The 25572-nt window shown below is 38.2% G+C and overlaps 1 protein-coding gene across 1 annotated transcript in view; it reads right to left on the bottom strand.

Moving 5' to 3' along the window:
• The window catches only part of EIF4E (eukaryotic translation initiation factor 4E), a 47118-nt gene extending 21877 nt beyond the window's left edge, over nucleotides 1–25241 (bottom strand). The window contains exon 1 of the mRNA XM_028505969.2: nucleotides 24270–25241. Within this exon, the coding sequence (XP_028361770.1) occupies nucleotides 24270–24287 (18 nt within the window). The 5' untranslated portion in view covers nucleotides 24288–25241. The remainder of the gene's footprint in view (nucleotides 1–24269) is intronic.
• Between the last annotated feature and the right edge of the window lie 331 nt (nucleotides 25242–25572).

The following is a 25572-nucleotide window of genomic DNA, read 5'->3' as shown; positions in this document are numbered from 1 at the left end:
ATGCTATGGGGGTGGTCCATTCTGTAGGAAAAGTCCAATTCCTATACTTTTTGAATCTGTGGCAACACATACAACAATGAGAATTATTTTCAAGAATGATACCTACATTGTACTAAATTCTTTGATCAAAACATGATTTATAAATGAATGACAATAAAATTAAACTATTTTTTAAAAGAATTCATTTAATTAATTTTTAGAGAGGGGGAGGAAGGGAGAGAAGGAGAGAAACATCAATGTGTGGCTGCCATTTGCACACCCTCTGTTAGGGACCTGGTCCACAACTCAGGCATGTGCCCTGACTGGGAATTGAACCTGCAACCCTTTGATTCACTGGCCAACACTCAACCACCCAGCCACACCAGCCAGAGCTAAAAATTAAAATATTTTGAAATTTTATCTCCTCTTAAAATTCTTTGTAAGGCTATTAACTACTTAAGTATCTAAAACAGGATAACCATTAAAAAGGTACAAGGGGACTATGTGATAACTTTTATCACCCAACTTCACAACATTCTCCCCAAAACCCCCAGAATACGTGTTCTCATGGGATATGCCTAAAATTTGTCCCATCAGCTATTTTTCAATTATGTAAGACTAGGAAAGAAGTAAAGGAAATAAGATTACCATATGATCTTGGGACAATAACTAAACAATATATTTTACAAACTTGTCATTTTTATGGCTATTTTCTACAGAGCAGACAGTAAAATTGTTTTAAATTTACATTTGGTTGAAAACCAAATTCTTCACTGCCAAATCTCACAGTAATCCTCTCTACCTATTCTCTCAGCTTGGTGGCCTCCCACATAAGCAAATTTCATTGAAATAGCTACGTTTACCAATATTTCTAGGTTTAAAAATTATCCAGACAAGAAATGCTAACTTATTAATTATGATTACTCTCAAAGTAACCAAAGACATTTTTGACTCAAAGGACAATCTGCACTTGAAAAACCATTGTATACATATGTCAGATGGGTAAAGCCGTAAGATCCTGCAGTGTTTATCTAGATGGTAAGGCATCAGTGAGACTGAAAGAGAGGGTATGTGAAATGAGACAGAGAGAGAATGGTAGGTTGGAGTGAGATTGTAAAAAGCCTCAAAGGTCAGGTTAAAAGTCTATCTTTCATCCTGTGAGCAATGGAAGCCATTAACTAACAGGTCAAAGTGATTAAATAAGATGACAAGGAAATTGAAAAGACAGCCAGTTTAACTGCAAAATATTAAACCTCATTTTAGATTTGCTGAGCTTATGAGATTCAAATAAAAATGTAGAAATAAAATGGTAAAAAATATTATTATTTTAAAAAAATAATAAAATGGCCTTGGGGTTAGGTAGCTGTCTTAGCAATAGAACACAGTTGAAGGGGAAGAAAAATGCTGAACAAGGGTGGGACAAATTTCACAGTTGCAAAGAATCTCGGGTGGCTTTTTACATTCTACAAAAATCAACACATGTATCAAACACAGTATTAAACCTTGTGGGATAATCCTAATATTATAAAGCTCCCAAAATCTAGATAGCTCCCAAATCTAGGATCATTTCTGTACATTTTTTAAACCTGATTAAAGTTCAGATTCGTCCTTTACACCTCATTTCAATTTATATTGCTTAAATTCCAAAACGATGTTCCCTCCCCACCCCCCGCCATGGTTATGAACATTCAATGTCTCCTGCACTCTCAACCCAAACACACAAACCATCTCTTTCAGAAATAATGAGCCTTCCCTTCAGTACAACCAAATTGTGTCCTCTATTACTTCACTGAACAAATGTATTTACTAAGAACTTTCAGGATTTTTTCCAAAGGTTAGGACATTACCTAAGCCTTAATTTGAAATATGCAAAAATAAATTATTCTCCTGACACTAACAAAGGTTTGAAGCACTGGCTCAAAGTGTGGTCTACAGACTTCTGCTGGTTATAGTCTACAGCCAGGTTAAGTATAGAAATAGAAAGTAAACATTCAGAAAACTTTCTAGCCATTTTACACTATAGAAATGTCTGCTGAAATTAGCATCATACATTTTATATGTATTTCTTCATCTTTATCCTACTTTTACCATTTTACAAAAACGTAAGATTGGAAATAGCTTAAAAATAAACTAGTTCTCTAGCAGAGTATAAGAAGCACTGATTTAGATCACATACTGATAATGTAAGAACCTTGATTTAGGTCACATACTCTTTAGTACCATGGCTGAAATCCCAGCTCTGCCATTCACAAAGGTATAATTTGGCAAAGTTCAATATCATAGCACCAAATAATGAATAATAATATTATTAGTAACCCATTTCCAGTAGCATTTTCTGATATTCCCCCTTCTTTACTTCATTATTTTTTAAATTAGAAAGACCACTGTGATCTTTATGTTAATATATAATTGGTTTTTTAACAAAATGTATTTTATTGATTATGCTATTACAGTTGTCCCATTTCCCGCACCCTTTATTCCCCCTCCATGCTGTACCACCCTCCCACCCCCAGTTCATGTCTATGGGTCACACATGTAAGTTCTTTAGCTTCTACATTTCCTATACTATTATTAACCTCCCCCTGTCTATTTTCTACCTACCATTTATTCTTCTTATTCCCTGCACCTTTCCCCCCATTCTCCCCACTCCACATCCCCCACTGATAACCTTCCATGTGATCTCCATTTCTGTGATTATGTTCCTATTCTAGTTGATTACATTTTTTTTTCATTTCAGTTGATAGTTGTGAGTTTGTCGTCATTTTACTGTTCATATTTTTGATCATCTTCCTTTTCTTAGGTAAGTCCTTTCAACATTTCATACAATAACACTTTGGTGATGACAAGCTCCATTAACATCTTATCTGGGAAGCACTTTATCTGCCCTTCCATTCTAAATGATAGCTTTGCAGGATAGCATAATCTTGGATGTAGGTCCTTGCATTTAATGACTTTGAATACTTCTTCCCAGCCTCTTCTTGCCTGCAAGGTTTCTTTTGGGAAATCAGCTGATAGTCTTATGGGAACTCCTTTGGAGGTAACTGTCTCCTTTTCTCTTGCTGATTTTAAGATTCTCTCCTCATCTTTCCTCTGGGGTAATGTAATTATGATGTGCCTTTGTATGTTCCTCCTTAGGTCCAACTTCTTTGGGACTCTCTGAGCTTCCTGGACTTCCTGGAAGTCTATTTCTTTTGCCATATTGGGGAAGTTCTCTTTAATTATTTGTTCAAATAAGTTTTCAATTTCTTGCTCTTCCTCTTTTCCTACTGGCACCCCTATGATTTGGAAGTTGGAATGTTTAAAGTTGTCCTGGAAGTTACTAAGCCTCTCATTTTTTTTTGAATTCTCGTTTCTTCTCTGTTCTGGTTGGATGTTTATTTCTTCCTTCTGGTCCAAACCTTTGATTTGAGTCCCAGTTTCCTTACCGTCACTGTTGGTTCCCTTTATTTCACTTTTTCATAGCCTTCACTTTTTCCTCTATTTTGCGACTATACTCAACCAATTCTGTGAGCATCCTGACTACCAGTATTTTGAACTCTGCACCTGATAGGTTGGCTATCTCTTCATCACTTAGTAGTTATTTTTTTTCTGGAGCTTTGATCTGTTCTTTCATTTGGGCCATTTTTTATCTCCGCACACTTGTTACATAGTAAGCGGCAGATCCTTAGGTGTTCACCAGGGTGGAGTAACCCATGTTGTTGCGTTGTGGTACTGACTGTGGGGGAAGGGTCCGAGAGGGAACGATGCCACTTGCATGGCTCTTGGCTGGCTCACTCACTTCCTCTGCTACCCACATACAAATTGGGCCCTGCTGGTGCTGATTCCCATGTGGGTGGATTTGTGTACATTCCAAGACCCTATGGGTCTCTCCAACGAACTCTCCTGCGAGGCTGGGAGTTTTGTCTGCTGCCTCAATCCCCACAGATTTTTTCAGTCAGAAGTTTTGAGGCTTTATTTGCCCACGCTGGAACCCTGGGTTATGTGGTGTGTCTCAATCCCCAGTTGTTCCTTCCTGTTTATCTGAATGCAAATGTGGGACTGCTCACTCTGCCAGCCGCTCCCTTGCCACATGTCCTCTCATCTCAGCCCAACTGCCCATCTCTGCCCCTCCTACCAGTCCGGATGAATGTTTTTTCCTTAACTCCTTGGTTGTTGGGACTTCTATACAGTTCGATTTTCTGGCAGTTCTGGTTGTTTCTTGTTTTTAAATTTGTTGTCCTTCTTTTGGTTGTTCCAGGAGGCACAATCTGTCTACCTATGCCTCCATCTTGGCCAGAAGTCCTGACTGGAAAGACCTTTGTGGTCTTAATAGAAATGCAGATGTTGCAAAAAGGTGCTGTAGTTACCCAACATTTCAGTAAACAGAAGGCACTATATAGAGATATGAAATAATGAGCAGAAGGGTAAGCAAAGTAAGAACTGAAAAGGATGATGGCTTTGTAATTTTTAAAGTGGTAACACCAACTCTCAAACTTCATCCAAACTATGAGTTTTTACTTGATAGACAACATTCACTAAGCAGCAGCTATCAAGGAAGTTGTTACGTATTTTTATATACATTATTTCAATATATTACATATTATCTCAATATATTCAGTCTTCACAATTCTATCTTCTCTCCTCTTCAGAAATAAGCCCTGGGAAGTTAACCTGTCCTAGCTGTATGCTACATTGAAATCCAGGGCTATCAGTGTTCAAGGCTCGAGTCACCACATGCCATAGTTTTACATGTTTGTTGCTTCAGCATTATGATTACCAGAACTTTCATTCTCTCCAAAGTACCCAGAGAGGGACAGTAATTACACACTGTTACCAAGGTACACAGACAGCACAACCCTACAGCACATTCTATGCTTTGTACCACAGCCTAAGGGCAACACCTTCACTATATTGCAAGTACATGTCACTGCCAATAAACTAGAACAAAAGGCATGGATGGTACACCTCACATTCCCCCAACACACACAAAAATCACACTATTAGGGAAAAAAGCAAGTTAATGTTAATGTTTAATTATAGTGAGTTTATATTATTATGCAAGACAGTGTACTATAGTAATGTCTATGTGAACAAATGCCTCAAATATACATTTACATATAAAATAAAAGCCTCTCTTTCATGAGTATGAATAAGTAACACTGAGGGAAAAAATTACTTAATACAAGTAAGACAGGTAAACAAACTTCATAATACTTTACTTTCTCAATTTCCAAGCATTCAATCCCTAGGTCTCTTTTTACCAAAGGATGCATTCCTCCCCCACTCCCACACCCTTCTGTAAGTAAATTAGTATAATCAACTAACTAATACAAGACAAAGTGAAGTCTTATCACCTGCCTTCTAAAGAATAAAAAATTTGCTCTCAACACTGAATACTACCTCAATTAATCAATTCTTTTGGTTTTTAGTTTTCAAATATATGTCCGTAGTAAAGAAATACCAGCTAATCTCACATTTCATCAGCCAAGTGTACTTGTGGATTTTGCAGTTCTTCCTAGTCTGCAACAAATGATTAAAATGGTGACCTCTGTGCCCTAAATTAAAAAGTTGAAGTAGAAAAACAGCACATGGAAATTTAGCAAAAAACTGTAAAGCGCTGCTCATATGGAAAAATTTTTTTCATGCAAAGGATTGTGAAATCCCATGTATCAATTTTTATTATAAAAACAGTATTCTTGAATATTCTTTTCAGCTATTATAAAATGACATCTAAACAAAAAATACTAGAAGCTGAGGTATAGTGAGAGGGGCTGCGATGATTTGTACAAATTGGGTTATATCTAAAAATATTGCAAAATTTAGTATGTAGGTATTTGATCTACTAGATAACAATAACCTAATTAGCTGGCTTAAGTGACTAGCACAAGACTCTTTCATGAACAGAGTTTATTAAGTTTATTGTAATGGCCATACCCAGTAGCTCAATTGGGTTAGAACAGAGGTGTCAAACTCATTTTCATCAGGGCTGGAGGTGGCACATCAGCCTTGAGGTTGCTTTCAAAAGGCAGAATGTAATTTTAGGACTGTATAAATGTAACTACTCCTTAACTAGAGGCAAGGAGCTCGGCACTGCCACTGGGTAGAAACAAGGTTCTAGGCCGGATAAAACAAGGTAGAGAGCCAGATTCAGCCCTCAGGCTTTGTATTTGCCACCTGTGGGTTACAGCATCATGCCAATACGCCAAGGTTGCAGGTCTGATCCTGGGTCAGGGCACATAAGAAGCAACCAATGAATACATAAATAAGTGGAACAACAAAACCAATGTTTCTCTCTAAAATCAATAAATTTAAAAAGTTTGTTGTACTGTAGCTAAAAATGGACGTTTCTAGATCAAGCTACACTTAAACGCATTTTACTCATACATTAAGAAAATACCTACAAGCTACACTTGAATTCTTGTAGAATACAATTTTGCAACTTGAATGCACATGTCCTTAACTCTTAACTACTACAAAGGCTTGCAGGCATCTTGTACATTTAAAATAAATGAATTCTTAATTAAGGTAGCACTAATATCTATCAACTGTATTATTCTGCACATCTATGCAGCTTAGGACAGAATTTCAAATTCCAGAAAGGAAAGTGTGACAACAGAGACAGAAAAAATGTGTGATACTGTAGAATGATAACAAGGCAAACAAAAAATTTAAATGTCAATGCTACTTAAAGCAAAGGCTATCAGAAGACCCGTATCTAAAGATAACTACGAAAGGGATGCTTCCAGTGTGGAAATATGGCCCTGAACGTTCAAGAGTCATGTGTGAGTGTGGGCAGAGGGGGGGTGGTGGTGGTGGTGGAAAGGGATGGAGTGGACTCACTAAAAATGAAGATGAACATTGTAGCGAGGGCTACAGCACTGAGGCTAGAAGATGAGGATCAAGACATTGTTGACACTGGAGGTTCTATAGCAGAAGTGTCAAACTCATTTTCCGGGGACCACATCAGCCTTGCAGTTGCCTTTAAAGGGCAGAATGTAGAGCTCCTTGTCCTTACTTAAGGAGTAGTTACATTTACACAGTCCCAAAATTACATTCAGCCCTTTGAGGGCAATCACGAGGCTGATGTGGCCCCTGGTGAAAATGAGTATGACACCCTTGTTCTATAGAAAGGTGTGACTTAGAAGAGGGTCACTTTTCTTCTAATGATTAAGGAACAGAAGGTGATAATGAAGATGAAGTTGAACACTGACAAAAATGCTGCATAAGCTGGTGTTGGACCTAATGCAAGCTGGGCAGGCTTGGGGATACAATCCTTAACAAAAAAAACTCCTAAAAGTAAACCTACTATTCTGGTCAAAACAAAGAGCTGGAAAGGGAAAAAAAGTTAAAGCAAAAGAGACTAGGGGAAAAAAAAGAGAATAGTTTGATAAGAAGCAGGAATGTGAAATGATGACGTGCAGAGCCAAGCCAAATGTTGTCAAAGACAGAGAGGAATCGTCAGAGAATTGCAATGACAGATGTTGTACAATTATTCAATTTTCTTCAGAAGCATCAAAGGAATGTTGATGAAAAGGTTAAAGAAACTGGCAGCTCTATTAGAAAGCATGCTAAGTTGATTATCAACTGTTTTCAAGAAAGATTTCATCAGTGTTCTGAGAGGTATGCATGCAAGGACACACTAGAAAAATTCAGTGAGAAAGAACTCAAAAACCAAAGGAGACAGCCCCCTTCACTGCTGATAGGAATGTGAAGTGCTACAGCAACTATGAAAAACAGTATGGACACTCCACAAAAAATTAGGAAGAGGATGACCAAATAACCTGGCAACCCCTCTTCCGGGAATCTACCCCAAAATTTTTAAAACATTTTATTACAAAGATACATGTACCTCTATGTTCACTGCAGCATTATTCATAATGGCCCAAGACATGGAAACAAGTGAAATGTCCTTCAACAGATGATCAGATAAAAAAGATGTGGTACATATATACAATAGAATACTATTCAACCATAAGAAAAAATGAAAGACCACCATTTGTATCAACATGAATGGATCTTGAAAATATCATGCAAAGTGAAATATGTCAGATACAAAAAGTGAGGAACCACAGATTCCATTCAAATGTAGAATATAAAACTGAAAGCAACAAATGAAAAAAACAAGAAAAAAACAAAACTCAAACACAGACAACAGTATAGTGGTTACCAGAGCGAAGGGGGTTGGGGGTTAGTAAAAGGTAAAGGGGGTCAAATACTTAGTGACGGAAAATTCAACTTTGGGTGGTAGACACACAATGCAATATACAGATGAAGTGTCATAGAATTGTATTTTTGAAACCTATAATTGTATTAACCAATGTCACCACAATAAATTTAATTAAGGAAGAAAAGAAGGCAGCAGCAGCCCAGGATGGACAAGCCTATGTGATTTTATGATGTGAGCATCCATGAAAGATTGGGACAAAGAAAGTGATGGACTGGATAACAGCAGACAAGAATCTGGATAATGACACAATGCTATATAGGAAACAGTGTACATCACTTTATTTTTCCTAGAAAAATACTTCATGCCCTGAAAGTTGGGGCATTTTAAAGATACAACTTTTAAGAAAGACTTTTACTATTACCAACTTTGATGTTTCCCCCTCCACATAAACTTGCTAAAATTATTTTTCAAACTTTTCATATGCACTTTGCCACGATTATTACAAATTCACATATTGGTCATGGATATTCATGTTTTGTCTCAGTGTTAACAACATTACCAGTGTTTCCAGAAATGCACTACTTTAATTAAAATGAAGTTAAAAGAAATGAAAATTAAGGTTTTTTAAAATAAAAAATAACTGTAAAGGTTTACATAAGTTGAACATTATAGAAAAGTAAAAACTACTTCAAAATACATCAATTAATAATGCCCTGGCCAAGTGGTTCAGTTGGTTGGAGCGTTACTTGGTGCACCAAAAGGTTTAATCCCCATTGGGGCACATACAGGAGGCCAAAAAAACAGGAAAACAACAACAACAACAACAACAACAACAACAAAAGCTCTCTCTAAGATCAATAAACACATCCTCGGGTGAAAATAAAATATATATTAATAACATTAGGACAAGCATTTACACTGCACAAAATTATATTGGTTCCAGTAACATGGTAATTTCTATTTCAATTATTCTTTAAAGCTTTATAATTATAATTTCAAAGACAAATATTTTAATGAACTCAATTATTGCTTCTAAGTTTATTCCTTTAAAAATGTTGAAAGGCATAAGCAAAACTTACTATTAAATGTTAGTTTAAAAAATCAATTTTACATGTCATAGTTACACAAATAAGCAGCTGAATTCTTTCTAAAATTCTGTTAAGGTTCCATAACATTAAAAGTTAAAGGTTAAGCCCTGGCTGGCGTAGCTCAGTGGATTGAGTGCGGGCTGCGAACCAAAGTGTCGCAGGTTCGATTCCCAGTCAGGGTACATGCCTGGGTTTCAGGCCATGACCCCCACAGGCACACATTGATGCCTGTCTGTCTGTCTGTCTGTCTGTCTCTCCCCCCTTCCCTCTCTAAAAATAAATAAATAAAATGTTAAAAAAAAGTTAAAGGTTAAAATTTTTATGTAAACTATAGTTTTAGGGGAAAAAAGATTTCTTTTTATACTCCAAATATTTAAAATCACCTTTCAAAAGAAATTAACCTGTATTTCTTCAAAAGGTTAGAAAAATGAACACGAACCAAAAAAAAAAAAAAAAAAAAAGACAAAAAAGCTCTACAAAAAAATAGTAAGTTAGCCCTGGCTGGTGTAGCCCAGTGGATTGAGTGTTGGCCTGCAAACCTAAAGGTCACAGGTTCAATTCCCAGTCAGGGTACATGTCTGGATTGTGGCCACATCCCCAGTTGGGGGCATGTGAGAGGCAACCAATCAATGTTTCTCTTGCACATCAATGTTTCTCTCCCTCTCTTTTTCCCTTCCTTCCCCTCTCTAAAAATAAAAAATCTTTTAAAAACATAAATAAAAAATAAAAAGTTAGAAAACCAGGTAGTCACTGTTTCAGTATCTCCAGGTTTACAGAGTAGATTATATCCTTCTACTTAGCTTAAGCTAACGAACTATCAAGCTTCCAAATGTAAAAAGATCTATATAAACTTTCCCATAGATATTTCTTTAATCCAATAAATACACTAAGTTTTTGCTTTCTTCCAAGAAACTGTCAGGACATTATTTTACTATTTTATATTAGTAAACAGAAGAATACACACACACATACACACACACACACACCCCAAAAGATACAACCAAAAGGTAATATAAATTATGGTGTTCATGATACAGGCATTAAATGTGATGTTTGGGAAAATACTTTAAAATGTTAATGTAAATGTGGGAAAAAAAGATGATTATAGAAATGTATAAAAATGAGCACCTTTACTTTTGGGGGGAGAGGACACATTTTATTTTTAATTTAAGATGCCCTAAATAAACTGTCATCCATCCAATGAAATATTATCCTATGCAAAAAATGGCTATCATGCTGTGAAAAGACACAGAGGCACTGACTGATGTGGCTCAGTGGATCATGCATCCTCCCTTAAACCAAAAGGTGGCCAGTTCGATTCCTGGTAAGGCATAGGCCAGGTCCCCAGTTGGGGGCGTGCAAGGGCAACCAATCAATGTTCTTCTCTCCATTTCTCCCTCCCTTCTCCTCTCTCTAAAAATAAATAAAATCTTCTTTTTAATTAAAAAAACACAGAGGACCCTTAAAAGCATATTCCTAAATGAAAAAGACAATCTGAAAAGGCTATATACTATATGATTCCAACTATATGACATTCTGGAAAAGACAAAACTATGAAGACAGTAAAAAGATTAGTGGTTGCCAGAGGTCAGGAGGGATGTTATCAACAGAGGACAGAGGAATTGCAAGCAGTGAAACTACTCTGCATGATAAATGCATGCCATTATGCACTTGTCCAAATTCACAGACTGTACAACAGTAAATCCTAATGTAAACTACTGACTTGGGGTTATGATGATGTGTCCATGTAGGTTCATGCAGTGTTAACAAATATACAACTCTGGTGTTGATATGGACTGTGGGGAGGCTGCGCGCGTGTGTGTGTGTGTGTGTGTGCGCGTGCACGCGCACGGGGGAGAGGCAGAAAGTATATAGGAAAGTACCCTCTGCATCTTCCTCTCAATTTTTCAGTAAAACTAAACCTGATCTAAAAAATAAAGTCTATTTAAAAGGAAAAGACGAATACAGCAAGAAAAAAAAATCCACAAACGGGTAAAGCAAAGACCAACCAGTGGACACCTAATTGTTGAAATGATTGATAATTTTTATTTTCTTCATACCAATCTAAATGTTTCAAATTTATTACAAGAAAATTATCCTGAAGACCAAATATATATTTGAGTCTATTTCTGGACTGCTCAGTCTGTTGCAGTGATCTGTTAGTGCCCATTCACCAGCATTACATTTTTAAAAGTTACGGTACTTAGGCTCAGTAAATGTTTTTTCTCACTGAAGAGCAAGTTCCCCGTTGCCCCTTTGCTCTTCCTTTCCAGAAATTCACTGCTGATTCTCATTACTTATTCTTTCAAATAAACTTCACAATTTTATAAAGCAGGAGCTTGCAAACTTTTTCTATAAAGAGTAAATATTTTAGGCTGGTGTTCTAGCACTTATTCTTGTGTTTTATAACCCTTTACACAAAAGCAGCCTTAAGGTAGATTTGTGGAATCCAGCATAAAGTGTAGGTCCCTATCCACCTGCAAAGAGTCTGACATTTTGATGCAGTTTGTACTGAATTGAGCTAATTCAAGGAAAAAAAATATATTTCCAAAATAAATCATTTTTAAAACCCACTTATATTCTTCATGTATTAAAATCCTGCAATGTATTCCTAGGTAAAGGTGTATAGCTTTTATTTATGAATCTTGCAAATTACTTGTTAAATATATGAGTGTAATTCCCGGGCACATGAGGACACTAGCACTTGGGTACATGAATGCCAAATTGCTTGCTAAATTTTCTATTCCTGGGCAACTTCTGCTCAAGGTGGAGACATAGTTGAACACAGCTTGCCTCCTCACACAACCACATGAAAATTACAACTAAAATACAGAACAACCATCACACAGAACTGTCAGAAATCAAGTTGAATGGAGGCCTGACAACTATGGAATGAAAGAAATCATATCCATCAAGACTGGTAGGTGGAGCAGAGACACCAAAACGGCTGAATCCACATCCACCTGTGTGGATAAAAATTCAGGAGGGATATCTCGGGAGCAAGGAGTCCCAGCCCCACACCAAGTCCCCCAGCCCAAGGTTCCAGTTCCATTCCCCACAACTTCTGGCTGCAAAAACCAGCAAGGGACTGACTTGGTAGAAGAAACTTCTGGAGTCCCAAGCAATTCCCCTTAAAGAACCCACACACAGACTCAGACTCTTTCCCTCCGAGCTCCAGCACTGGGATAGCAGCTTGAAAGGCACCACTGATGAAAAGCACAAGAAGAAAGTGAATTATCTGGCACCAGGACATGAGCTGAGGGACAGCTTTATTCTAGACAGACAAGCAGGCAGAGGCCACTGTCCCTTTTCTGAACCCTCTCACCACGGGGCCACACAGTCAGCACACTGGTGCCATATCTGAGACTCCATCAAGGTAATGCTATTTGCCCTGCCCTGGAGATCCCCAGAAACTCAGCCCCACCCAACTAATAGGCCCACCCTGCTGCTTTTCCATATGAATAGCTGGTCTTGGCTCTTGCTTCACAACTTCCTAAATCCTCCCAAACAAGCAAAAGCCAGCCTTAGTGAGCCTCCAGCCCTGATACCTCTTCCTAAGTGGCCCCAGGCCTGGCACTAGTAGCCAGCTTAGATTCACAGCTTGGCTTCCCCTGAAAATCTCCAGGCCCAGCACAAGTAGCTGCCATCTCAAACTGCTTTGGCAGGGTGACCGCACACAAAACACAAGTAGGGACTGACCTTGGCCTGCACTACCCAGGAATCCCCTAAACCTACATATCCAGTGGACAGCTACAGATCACATCAGAGTACCACCATCCTGCCCCTGCACAGCTGATCCTCCATGAAGGGCAGAGGTTGGTGGTCAGTAGTCACAGCCAGTCCTTGCAGCTGACTGGCCTACGTAAATCCCTCCTACTGACCTGCCAACAGCAATCAAGGCTCAATTACAAGAGGAGGGTGTACTCAGCCCACACAAAGGGCACACCTCAAGTACTCAGCTTGGGTAATAGGGGAGGCTGTGCCACTGGACCCTACAGGACATCTATTACATTAGGCCACACTACCAAGACACGGAGTCATAGCAGCTCTACCTAATACACGGAAACAAACACAGGTAGGCTGCCAAAATGAGGAGACAAAGAAACATGGCCCAAATGAAAGAACAGACTAAAACTTCAGAAAGAGTCATATGAAATGGAAATAAGCAATCTATCAGATGAAGAGTTCAAAACACTGTTTATAAGGATGCTCAAGGAACTTAGTGAGAACCTCAACAACATAAAAAAGATCCAGTGAGAAATGAAGGATACACTAATTAACGAACAACTTACAAGGAAACAGTGGAGTAGATGAGGCCAAGAATCAAAACAATGATTTGCAAGATAAGGAAGCAAAAACCAACCAATCAGAACAAGAAAAAAGTATCCAAAAACAGGACGACAGTGTAAGCAGCCTCTGGAACAACTTCAAGAGTTCCAAGTTTTGCATCACAGGGGTGCCAGAAGGAGAACAAAAAGAGCAAGAAACTGGAAATCTGTGTGAAAAAATAATGAAAGAAAACATCCCCAATTTGGTGAAGGAAATAGACATACAAGTCCAGGAAGCACAGAAAGTCCCAAAGAAGATGGATGCAAAGAGGCCCACTCCATGACATATCATAACTAAAATGCCAAAGGTTAAAGATAAAGAGAGAACCTTAAAAGCAGCAAGAGAAAACCAGTTAGTTACCTACAGGGGAATTCCCATAAGACTGATAGCTGATTTTTCAAAAGAAACTTTGCAGGCTAGATGGATTGGCAAGAAATATTCAAAATCATGAAGAGCAGGGACCTATAGCCAAGACTGCTCTCCCCAGCAAAGCTGTCATTTAGAATTGAAGAGCAGAAAAATAGCTTAACAGACAAGAAAAAACTAAAGGAGTTTATCATCGTCAAGCCATTATTTGAAATGTTAGAGGAACTTATTTAAGCAAAAGGTCCATACTATAAACAATAAAATGGCAATAAATACATATCATTGAATTGTTGAATCTATCAAAAACTGAATCTGTAAAACAAACTAAGGTTACAGAAAGAATAGAGACAGAATCATGGATACAGAGAGTGTTTTTTGATAGTTGCCAAATGAGAGGGTGGTATGGGGGAAATGGGTGAAGGGATGAGGGGATTAAGAAGTACAAATAGATAGTTACAGAATACCCATGGGGATATAAAGTACAGTATAGGAAAAGGAGTAGCCAAAGAACCATACACAAGACCCATGGATATGAACAATAATGTGAGGATTGCCGAAGGGATTGGGCAGTGCTGGTGGAGGGGGGTAAACAGGGAAAAACTGGGGCAACTGTAAAAGTATAATCAATAAAATATTAAAAAAAGAAAAAATAAACTTGCCATTCCTAGCACTTTTTGCCTAGTTACAGAAAAAATGTTGTGCTGTATTCTATAACCAGAATGCAACATTAAGTTACCTCTAAAATGTCATGATAAGCCCTGGCTGGTGTGGCTCACTGGACTGAGTGCTGGACTGTGAACCAAAAGGCTGCCGGTTTGATTCCCAGTCAGGGCACATGCCTGGCTTGGGGGCTAGGCCCCCAGCAGGGGAATGCAAGAGGTAACCACAAGTTGATGTTTCTCTCCCTCTTTCTGCCTCCCTTCCCTTCACTCTAAAAATAAATATTTTTCTTAAAAAAAGAAAAAGAAGTAATAATTATCATGGTATTTTAATTTTATTTTTTTGCTTACAGATTTAAAAAGCAGGGAAAAAAAAGAGCTGGAATGTAGATGGAAGACAAGTAGTAACTGATGAATGGGCACAGTTACATCCTTAAAGTGTTAGAAACAGGTAACATCTTTAGAAGGGGTGGTGAAGGAAGGGAGGGGGTAATTAAAAAGAGCTGTTTATGAAATAACTAGATCCCGGAACCCCCTTACCCCTACTCCAAGTCGCTATGTTTGCTGTCATATGGGTTCAAAAATAAAAAGAAAATAAGCAACTTGGTGGGAACAGGCAGCAGAAAGAAAATGCCTTTTAAAATATGTACCTATATATATCCTTAACAGAGTTAAGATTTTGTATGCATACAACAATTACAGGAAGCTATAAAAGTGAACATTCAGGAGATGAAAGAAAGGGAGGTGGAAGGGAGAGAGGGAAAGGAAAACAGGGAGGGAGGAAACACCTGAAAATTATTATTACCAGGAAGAAAGGGTTGAAAAATAAATGAAATTTCCCAGAAAATAAAGCAAAAGTGATGGAAAATCAGCAAGGTTTAATTTTTTTTTTTAAGTCAGAGAGAGAACCAGTCTAGGAGACTGACTACCTGAATAACTGTTTCCAAAAGAAAAAAGAGAGGAAAATAGTAAATAATATCAGAAGTGACGAATATGAGTTGTTGTTACCATATTGAAAAAGTCCAATGAGTACTTAACACAATGGACAAAAATACTCATACCAAAACATGTCACTGTGAAATGGGGACAAGGAAAGAGTCTACAAATTTCTGGGGAGTAGAAGGGAACTAGTCACATTAAAAAACAAAAATAAAAACAACTATCAGGATAATTTCTGACTTATCAACAGCCACAACAGAAAATGGCCATAGAACAATGACATCAAATTCTGAAGAGAATTCTACACATGGCCAAACTATACTGCTTAAGATGCAATGTCTCAAAAATCTTTAACCTTCATGTTATTCTTTAAAAACTACTAGAGGTGTGATCCACAAAAGTGAATAAGAAACTAAGTAAAAGGGAGAAAAGAGACACAGAAAGTGTAAAGATACAACACAGAAGTCAGATGAGAGAGAATCAGGAGCACGGTAAGAGGAGATCCAAAAAAGACAGGTGTGCACCAAATACAGAGAGCAGAGGTACAGATTGGAGCAATGTGATTTAAGCTATCTTCCTTTGATAAGGCCATCATGACAAAGATGCCTATTATTCTACCCTTAAAAAAAAAGACATTGGTTGCCTGACCCAAACTTTTATCTATACTTAACCATGTGTTAAGGAAGCTCCCTTTCTCTCTTGGAGTCCTTCTGGAACAGCTAAGAATGTAACAGGAGAAGAGTTCAGCTTTAGCCTAACTCTTAAAAAAAGACAGAGCAGCCCATTACCACAAACTATCGTAACTAAAGGTTCTTTACCTGGCCCACAACAGAGCCCCATCAGATAAATGTAGAGTCCTGTGTTTCTCAGAACACATTCATGAGCATGCCCACTGGTTTCCCCAAGAGGTGCTCTAGCAGAAATTCCAGGAAGCTAAAGCCAAACTATAACCTAGAAAAGGTGTTCAGCTTACCTTCTTTTGGGAACTTCATCTAACAGTAGCAATAGTAACCTTTCCTTACATATCCAAGTTTTTAGTTTTTCAAAACTAAAACACATAGCTAAAAGAGACATTCACTGGAGATTAGCCCTGGATGGCGTAGCTCAGTGGATTGAGCACGGGCTGCGAACCAAAGCATCGCAGGTTGGATTCCCAGTCAGGGCACATGCCTGCGTTGCAGTCCACAGCCCCCAGCAACAGCACATTGATGTTTCTCTCACTCTCTTTCTCCCTCCCTTCCCTCTCTGAAAATAAATAAGTAAAAAATCTTAAGAAAAAAAAAAAAAGAGAGACATTCACTGGAGATTAAACTTGGAAGATAACTGTACTATTTAAAAATTCAAGGGACTGAATAACACAAAAGTCAGGATAGAGGAGCAAAGAAATATGAATGTGACCATGGATACATGGGTCTTCAGTCTATTTTTCTAAAACTTAGGCACATATGTATTTTATATTTGTCTACATATAAAATTTCACAATTTGAAAGGAAGGAGCTCTAAAAAAATGGTGGTCTGATATCCAGCTATAGTCACAAAAGTGTTTTATTTGACAGTAAAGTTTTTAAATTTTCTATTTTGTTGCCAAAATATTTAACTTATAGATTTACTACCTCAAGTATAGAATGATAGAGATAAAAAGGTTATTGGAAAGAGCACTGAAATAACCTAACATCAATATAAAAATAATTATGTTCAAGAACAAACTGTGTAATACATACACATCAGGAAAATAGTGAAAGCTTTGTGTGTTGATATGCAATAACCTAAACAATTAGTGAAAAACATAATGTGTCAGTATAGGGTATATAGTTGACTACCATTTCTTTAAAGAATATACATATTTGATTATAAATATACAAATCTCTCCAAAACATAAAAAATGACAATGCTAGTTACCTCCAGAGTTGATCTAACTTGATGGGATCAGCTGACAAGATTTCACTATATACTTTTTTGCACAAATTTCAAATTTTCTAACATAAATATACTGAAACCCAAATATATACTTGAGTCTACTTCTGAACTGCTCAGTCTACTGCAGTAGTCTGTCAGTTCCCACATGCACTAATATTACATTTTTAAGTTACCTTGTTCAGTAATGTTTTTTCTCATTGTAGATCAAGTTACCCACTGCCCTTTTCCTTTTCAGACATGTACTGCCAATTCTCATTTGAGAATTGAGTTTTGAGCAATGTAAAGTACTGCCTATTCACGTATTTTTAAAATAGAAAAAAAGACCTACAAAAAAAACCCATAGAGCAATTTTAATTCCATGTAAGACCAAATAATTATCTTTGAAAGTATAAAATATAGACATTTTCCTAGGATAAAATTAAACAACTTATCAAACCAAACTGGTCATATTGTTGTACAAAATTAAGCCAAATGCACTATGCATATGTTTGTATATATCAGAATTTTTCCAGATTCTAGAGCTATGCTGTCCAATTTTATAGCCACTAGCCACATACAGAATTAAATTTCAAGTAATTAAAATTATATTTAAATTAACTAAAGTTTAAAATTTATTTCTTTGGTTGGACTAGTCACATTTGAAGTGTTCAATTGCTACGTTGGATAACACATATATATATAGCATTCCCAGCATCACAGAAAGTTAACTTGAATAGCCCTTCTCTAGAAGAAACCTAAAAAAAAAAAAAAATGACTAACAGAGGATCTCAGGACTAGAGGATCTAGTCCTGGGGAGAGGACTAGATCGCTAAAGATAGAAAGAAGATAGATTTTTCACAATAGTAAGATAAAACTTAGCCTGTGCCAGTATCCTTAATATTTCATGTTAACTCACTCAATCCTTAATCCTTACTGTATGCTTAAATATACCTGAATTCCTTTGTAATCTTAAGTATTTTATTTGATGCATTTTAAAACATTTTTCTAAGAATGGGGCCATAGGCTTCACCAGATTGCTAAAGAGTCCCATTTAAATTTTAGGCCATGAGCATTTATTACTAATTTTTAAAAAAGTAACAAAAAAGAGCTAAATACCATTAAGTACAGACCAAAAATACAAGAGATTTTACCGTCCTAAGCAGTATTTAAAGAAATAAAGTTTACAATTTTAAATGAAAAAAGTATCACTCCTCTCCCCACTATGCCAAATCCCCATAAATCTGGTACGCCCTTTCAGATGATTTTATATTTATTTCTGTATAATGATGATGCATGCACTGATTTTTATCCTTACAGTAAGAGAAGTCTGACTAAAGATAAAGAATTGAACTTTTTAGTTTGAGCTGATTTATTTCTTTTTTGAATAGAATAGTAATAAAAGTTGAGGCCAGGACCTGCTTCTAAATTCTAGTTCTCTTACTTAAGGAACTATGTGGCCTTGATAGAAATTTTTGAAAAACATCTAAAATATGAATTTTTCACCTATAAAAAGTATTCATCCTAAAATACTAAGAGGATTAGGAAGGGAACTACAAGAAAGATGTTTTATTTTTCCAATTAAAATATCAAATTTTCTTGCCTTAATTAATAAAGATTAGAACTAATTTCCATATAGCATTTCATAGTACCAAGTTTAAAAGACAACCAGAAACATGCAAAAGCACATTTTGCTTTTAAGAGTACTATAAAACCATGAGTTTCAGAGAACTCTTGTGGTCTTATTACTACCTTCCCAAAAACAATTCAGTTTTTCATAATCTCAAATTTTAAAAAATGTACTACTGATTTCAGTAGCAAAATATTTTAACTGGCAATTGTCAATCACTTGAACTGACATGGTCCAGAAATAAATGAGAAACTGGAGATGGGAAATGACAGTTCACTTTCTTAAGAAATCTATCCATAAAGTTCTGGATCAGTTACTAAAATATGACTACTATAACTAACTACTTGTTTACTCCTCAGATGTAGACACCAAGGTGCTATTTATTTCCTTATGATTCTGTACTTTAGTTATCAAACATTGTAGTAGCCTGAAAACAAATGTTCACAAATTTTTCTCTTATAGCTTGAGCAAAATATCTAGTTAAGTTTATCAAATTAATCTCCCCAAGTTGCACAAGGAAAGCACATTGCATGCCTGTTGGAAAGAGTATCATGGTTAAGAACTCATCTTCTGGAACTTAGCTGCTTTACCTTGAACCCCACCCCACCACTTACCAGCTGTGTGATCTTGGGCAAGTTAGTCACACAAAGTTACTTAACCTCTCTGTGCCTTGGTTTCCTCATCTAAAAGAATAATAATACCTACCTCACAGGACTGCTTGTAAGGATTAAATTAATTAATGTATATAAAGCATTTAGTGTGGTGCCTAACATACAGCAAGTGGTATATTTTAGCTATTAAGAAATAGAGACCTGCCTACGTTAAAAACAGAGCCCTGGCTGGTGTGGCTCAGTGAATTGAGCACCAGTCTGTGGACCAAAGGGTTACCAGTTCGATTCCCAGTCAGGGCACACGCCTGGGTTGCTGGCCAAGTCCCCACTGGGGGGCACATGAGAAGCAACCACGCACAGATGTTTCTCTCCCTTCCCCTCTAAAAATAAACAAATAAAAATTATTTTAAAAGTAGATATAACAGATTGTTTAAAAGGCTATTTTCATTAAGTCAGTTGCTAGAAATCCAATGCCGGTTAGATTTGTCATAATTCCACATAAACTTACTGAACACAGAGTGAAAGACCAAAGTATAGCTTCCCATTGTTTCTGTGAAATAATGTATCAAAAAAAATCTTATTTTTCTGACCACATTCTCAGGTTCTAGAGATGACTCTTCAGTTCATAAGAGACAAAAGTGATTCTTTTTTTCCAGACACAAACAGGAACTCTTGAAGAAACACTAGTGATTTTTATGGTAGAGCTAGAAGTGGGAATAGAGTGTCTGAGGTTTGTGGATCATAAGCTTTGCATTTTTTGCTAACGGCCAAAGAGTGACAATTAAAAGGCAGTTATGTGAATTTCCTACCAAAGAAAGGAAAAATGCATATACTAGATATGGATGGACACACCTGCATGGAACACATTCATGGAGTATGAACTTTATCTAGTTCTTCCTAACTGATACAGGTCATCTCAGAATACTGCATTAAAACATCAAAATCATTATGAGACATCTTATTTCCACTTTTCAGCTACACTTAGAATTTTCAGTCTTCAAGGTCACACAGATATTAAAATTAGACTATAAATCATGTTTGCTTACACCTCTCTGAATAATCTCTATAACAAAGGTAGAGCAAGTCACAGGTGCCAGAAGAACCAGAAAATTTCCAGTAGTAGCAAGGAAAAGTAGAAATTACCATTGCTAAAAGAGCTATTTCACAGGTTCCTTGTTATATCCAGAACTACTGGTACTTCTATATTCTTAACCATATGTAAATCAGACTATTTCATTTTTAAAAATTTGCCTAAAGTTTTCTGTCCAAATTGGATTAAGTTTATATAATTGATTTTACACATTATTCTCTGCAACTTCAGTGTTATACTGTGTCTATTTCTAAACTGAATTTCTCTATGTCAAAAATTATGTATACTAGTAATTCAAAGTATAAAATGAAGTGAAACTTGGAATATAAACATTAAAACCATTTAGCTGCTTTATGAATGAATTTTGATACACAGGGCTCTTTCATTAACGCAAGAACACACATTAATTTGCAAGATATGCTTGTCAATCAATGGTCTTTGGTTAACAAAAAAACACTGAATTATATAACAACATATTTGTCAATATGTATTTAAGCTCTATTCACTTGTAATACATAAACTCTGCAATACAAAGCATCTTTCTAAAGGATAAAAAAGAAACAGATCAGCTGACCAAGTTGACTGTACTTCTGAAATGAATATACAGTTTAAAAAATTCAGGACATAGTGTAAAAATCAAGTAAAATTATATGGCTTCAGTTTAACTAAAAAAAAAAAAAATGCCTTACCTTGAAAAGAACTACAAGTAAAAAAACAAACAAACAACTCCACAGCCCAATAATAAAGAATACAGAATGAAGATAAAGCTGCAAAGAAACATGACCCACTGGAGACAAGATGGCTGGGGAAACTGCCTTGCCATCTTCACCAACTAATATTAAGTCTAATTTTGATCCAGCTGCAATTCAAATGCCAACAGAATAACAGGAGAGTACTGTTTACCCCTAATGTTCAAAATTTTGCCATATTACCTGTAAAAAGGGAAAATGCTTCCTTTACTTTGACCTATCAAGTTTCTCAACAAATTTAATACAACTGAACCCATACACATGCACTTGAGACAAATCTCAATATCAAATTGAAATGACTGACATTTTATGTAATTTACATAGATAAAAAGTCCCCAAGTGCCTATGAAAGGTGGGACAAGCAGGAAAAAACCATGGCTCTTTAAGTGCTTGTTATGCCCAGCAGAAAAGCAGTAAGGGAACTCACAAGCTACCCCTAATAGCATTGAATAAACATGCTTTTTGTAGGCTTCAGCGGGGATATCACAATTCCAACCAATATTAATCAGCTGTTTTTAAAAAAATCTCTTGGCAATCTAAAGTTGCCAAAAAGAATTCTAAATAACCTCTGGACAAGGGCACATTAAAAGTGCTAAAAAATCTGCATTTTCACTAAAAATAAACATTCCAATACTATTTTATATACATTCTCAAACTACTATAGTTTCAATCTGGCTTTCCACCTTCTCACACATTAGGTTTTTAGGTTCCCTACTCCCCAAATTCAAACGCAGTATCCAAATCATCCTGGTACAGCACTAGAGCAAATACTATACTGTATCACTGACTGGAATTAAGCTCATTAAACGTTTACATTAAACAAGGTATAAATCACATCTTGTGTAACTTTGTCGGTACAACGGTCTAAACATATCAAGGTCTATAAATATTTACTGACTCAAAATAGTCCAATACTTTGTAGTTCTGTGTTAACAAAACCGCATCACTCTGCAAAATCTAAAGGATCTAATTGTTACTGAAACTTCACATTATACATAACTATTTAGAGGATTTAGCCTTGCCCCTATCGCCAGCTGTACTATTTTCTAATAACACTGGTACAGTGGGTAGGAGAGCAGATCCCGCCAAAAGTGAACACCAGAACCCATTAAAAGGATGTTAAGTTAAAACTTTACATACTTATCCTAAGTCTACATCCCCAAGCCAGTTAATTGTATCAGCAACTTAAAAGACATGTTTGCAGTCAATCTAACTTCCAGAAACAAAAATGAAAACTGATACTAATAAAATCATACACAGAAAAGTTGCCTTAAATTCTGGCAACAAGAATAGTTTACAAAAATGTAATTTTTAAAAAGCTCTTATTTTATTCTACAGGCCTTTCCATTTAAAAAACCACAGGACTATTTTCTTCAATAGTTATAAAGGCCTTTAAAAAGACAAAGCAAATTGGTAGACCATAGCGAAAATAAAAAACTACTATTAAAGACATACAAAAACATTTGGCAGACTAGGTCTAGAACTGATTCTAGAGTGTCAAAGGTTTTCTGGTTGTTAATAAACTCCATTATGCCTCTAAAACAATGCCACTTAGATATGACATTCCTAATACGGCAACACAAGCAAGCCTAGAAGTTTCAGTGAGCCAGTGCCAACAAACCCAAACTATGACAAAGATACCCTCTCTTTTGGGCGGTAACTACAAACTTTCTGTTCTGGGATCAGCTTGCTTCAACTAACTTTAAAATGGTGCCTAATTTGAGGAAAGCCTGCAAAATAAATAAAAAGAAAATAAATGGAAATTATTTTAAAAGTTCCTATTTGCAATAAAGTGTGTCTTAGAAATGTTTTGGACAATAAAAACAAGAAAGAACAGGATCCAGACTCATTGCATTCTGTGAGGCGTGCGCACTGCGCGGAACCGATGAATGAATGGAAGACAGGCGTATGAGAAATGCACCAGGTCTGGTCGGCACCCAGACCCGCAGCAGCGATCTGTAGGCCTCGCTCCTCCCCCTTCCCTCCTCCATGACAGCCCAGTCTCAAGCATGGAGGGGCGAGAACAAAGTGATCCCCCTCGCCGCCACCACCGTTCATCCTAGTCAGAGATCTGTACTGCGAGACATAGGGTTCTCCTCCCCACCCCAAACCTTTCTCGCCTCCCCTGCCGCCAAACCCGGCAACTCTCCGGCGCGCTGGAGTAACATGCGCTAGTTCCCGTCGGCTCCCCTCGGCGAGGTCGATGCTCTCCGCGCGTGCCGCCACACCAGTCCCGCCCAACCCACGCTCCCGCAACGCCAGCCCACCGGCTCTAATCACCGGACTACTGAAGACCAGCACGCGACCCGCGCCCGAGCCACCGGGCTGGAGGGTGGGAGGGAGAAGGAGGCAAAGACTACCCCGGGGCTCCCTCCTCCCTCTCATTCCAGGCCGGCACGCCGCCCACCCTCCCTGGGGCTCCGGGCTCCCGGTAGGACGCAGCCCCGCGCCCTCCTATCCCGAAGACAAACCCCACACTCCTATCCCAGGGCCCAAATCAACCTCCACCCAAGTGGGCTACCTCGCGGCTCGGCAGGAGCGCCCCGCCGCCCTTCACCCCCTCCTCTTGCCCAGCTCTCGGGCCCCCACCAGAACGTGTGCGCTACACGCCACCAGGGCCAGCCTCCGGGGCGCCCCAAGTTGCCCACGGGGAGGTCAGGCTCAAGAAGAGGGGGAGGGGGCGGCAAGGGGTAACGTACGCGCAGGGAACGCCGTCCCGCGGGGTCCCGCAGTCCGAAGGGAGACGTAGCGCGGGGACTGGTGGGGGTGGGGGCCAAAGGCAATACTCACCGGTTCCACAGTCGCCATCTTAGATCGATCTGATCACACAACCGCTCCTGAAGGGGGTGGGGGGGGTGAGAGGAAAAAATAGGATTCAAACCGGGTTGGCTAGTTAATTCCACGTGACGGACGCGTCCGTTTGGACTTAGTGGCGCCTGCGCAAAACTGCTGCTGCGTGGGTAACGAGAGGCTTCTGGGAAGTGGAGTCTCTCGCTCGCTCTTTTTTTTTTTTTTTTTTTAAGGGCAAAGAAAATTAAAAAAAAAAAAAGGCTGGTCACGTGGTCCGTGGGTAAGGTTCGCGGTTCTCTCCCCGGCGGACACCCGCGTGCTGGTGGGTGATTTTCAGTCCTCTGTTCTACCGCCTGGGTAGCTGCTGTCGCACTTACTGCCAGGCATGCCTACTGTGCCCTTTGTTGCCCTGTCCTCCCATCTTCCCGAGAAGGTTAGGGACTGCAGGTTCAGCACGCGCTATAAAGCTTCATTTGTTTAGTTGAGGTCGTAGGACAAGTCGCCGGCGTGTTTATTTAATTTTCTTTTGACTTCCCACCATTTTCTTTTAGTTTCAAAAAGAGGCGGTGGCGATGGAGAGTCGTTTAAGCAATCAACCCTCCCCCGTCCCCCGGCTCCGCTAACGCTGGTGGTCACTCGCCATCACTGCGAAGGCGGGTGGGAGAACCGCCCACGGTACCCACTTGCCACAAGTTGGGGGAGGGGGAGTGCACCCGACAGCTTTTCCTGTCCTAAGTCCTGAGAGTAAGATATCAGGGCTAAAGCTTGAGTGGAAGTAAAAATGATTTGTAAGTTCTCTCCTCTCTGTTCCACTATTCTGCTGTACAATGTGAACAGAAATAGCCTAAGTCCAGGTGCCAGCCAGGGAAGCCACTCGGGGCCCCGCTGACTAAGCCCTGGACTGGTCGTCAGGAGGCGTTAGGCCGGGTCAACTATGACTCGACGTTGACTCATTCTCCTTAGGCGAGTGACTGAATCATTCAGTGCCTCAGCTTTTTCATTTATGAACCACGGATGATAACTCGTTTACCTCACAAGGGTGTGCTGTGATAATAATGATTGTAAACTGGCTTTGAAAATGCATCAGACTCTGTAAGCGCTTCCTTGTGCCTTCCTAAGGACCAGCTAATTCCCCTGCTGTGTGTTTTGGGTTTTGGGGTTTGGTTTTTTTTTTTGTAACAACGCGTTGAAGTTTTCTGCTGTTTACTCTGTTTTATGATCAAGTACACCAGTGAAATTTTTAATGTTCCAACACAGTCTTTTCTAGGGAGGGTAGTTACCCTCACTAGAAGGTTAAATCTTC

Source organism: Phyllostomus discolor, chromosome 1, assembly GCF_004126475.2.
Source record: "Phyllostomus discolor isolate MPI-MPIP mPhyDis1 chromosome 1, mPhyDis1.pri.v3, whole genome shotgun sequence".
Lineage (NCBI taxonomy): Eukaryota > Metazoa > Chordata > Mammalia > Chiroptera > Phyllostomidae > Phyllostomus > Phyllostomus discolor.
The sequence above is the reverse complement of the archived record's forward strand: the minus strand, read 5'-3'. Positions and strand labels throughout refer to the sequence as shown.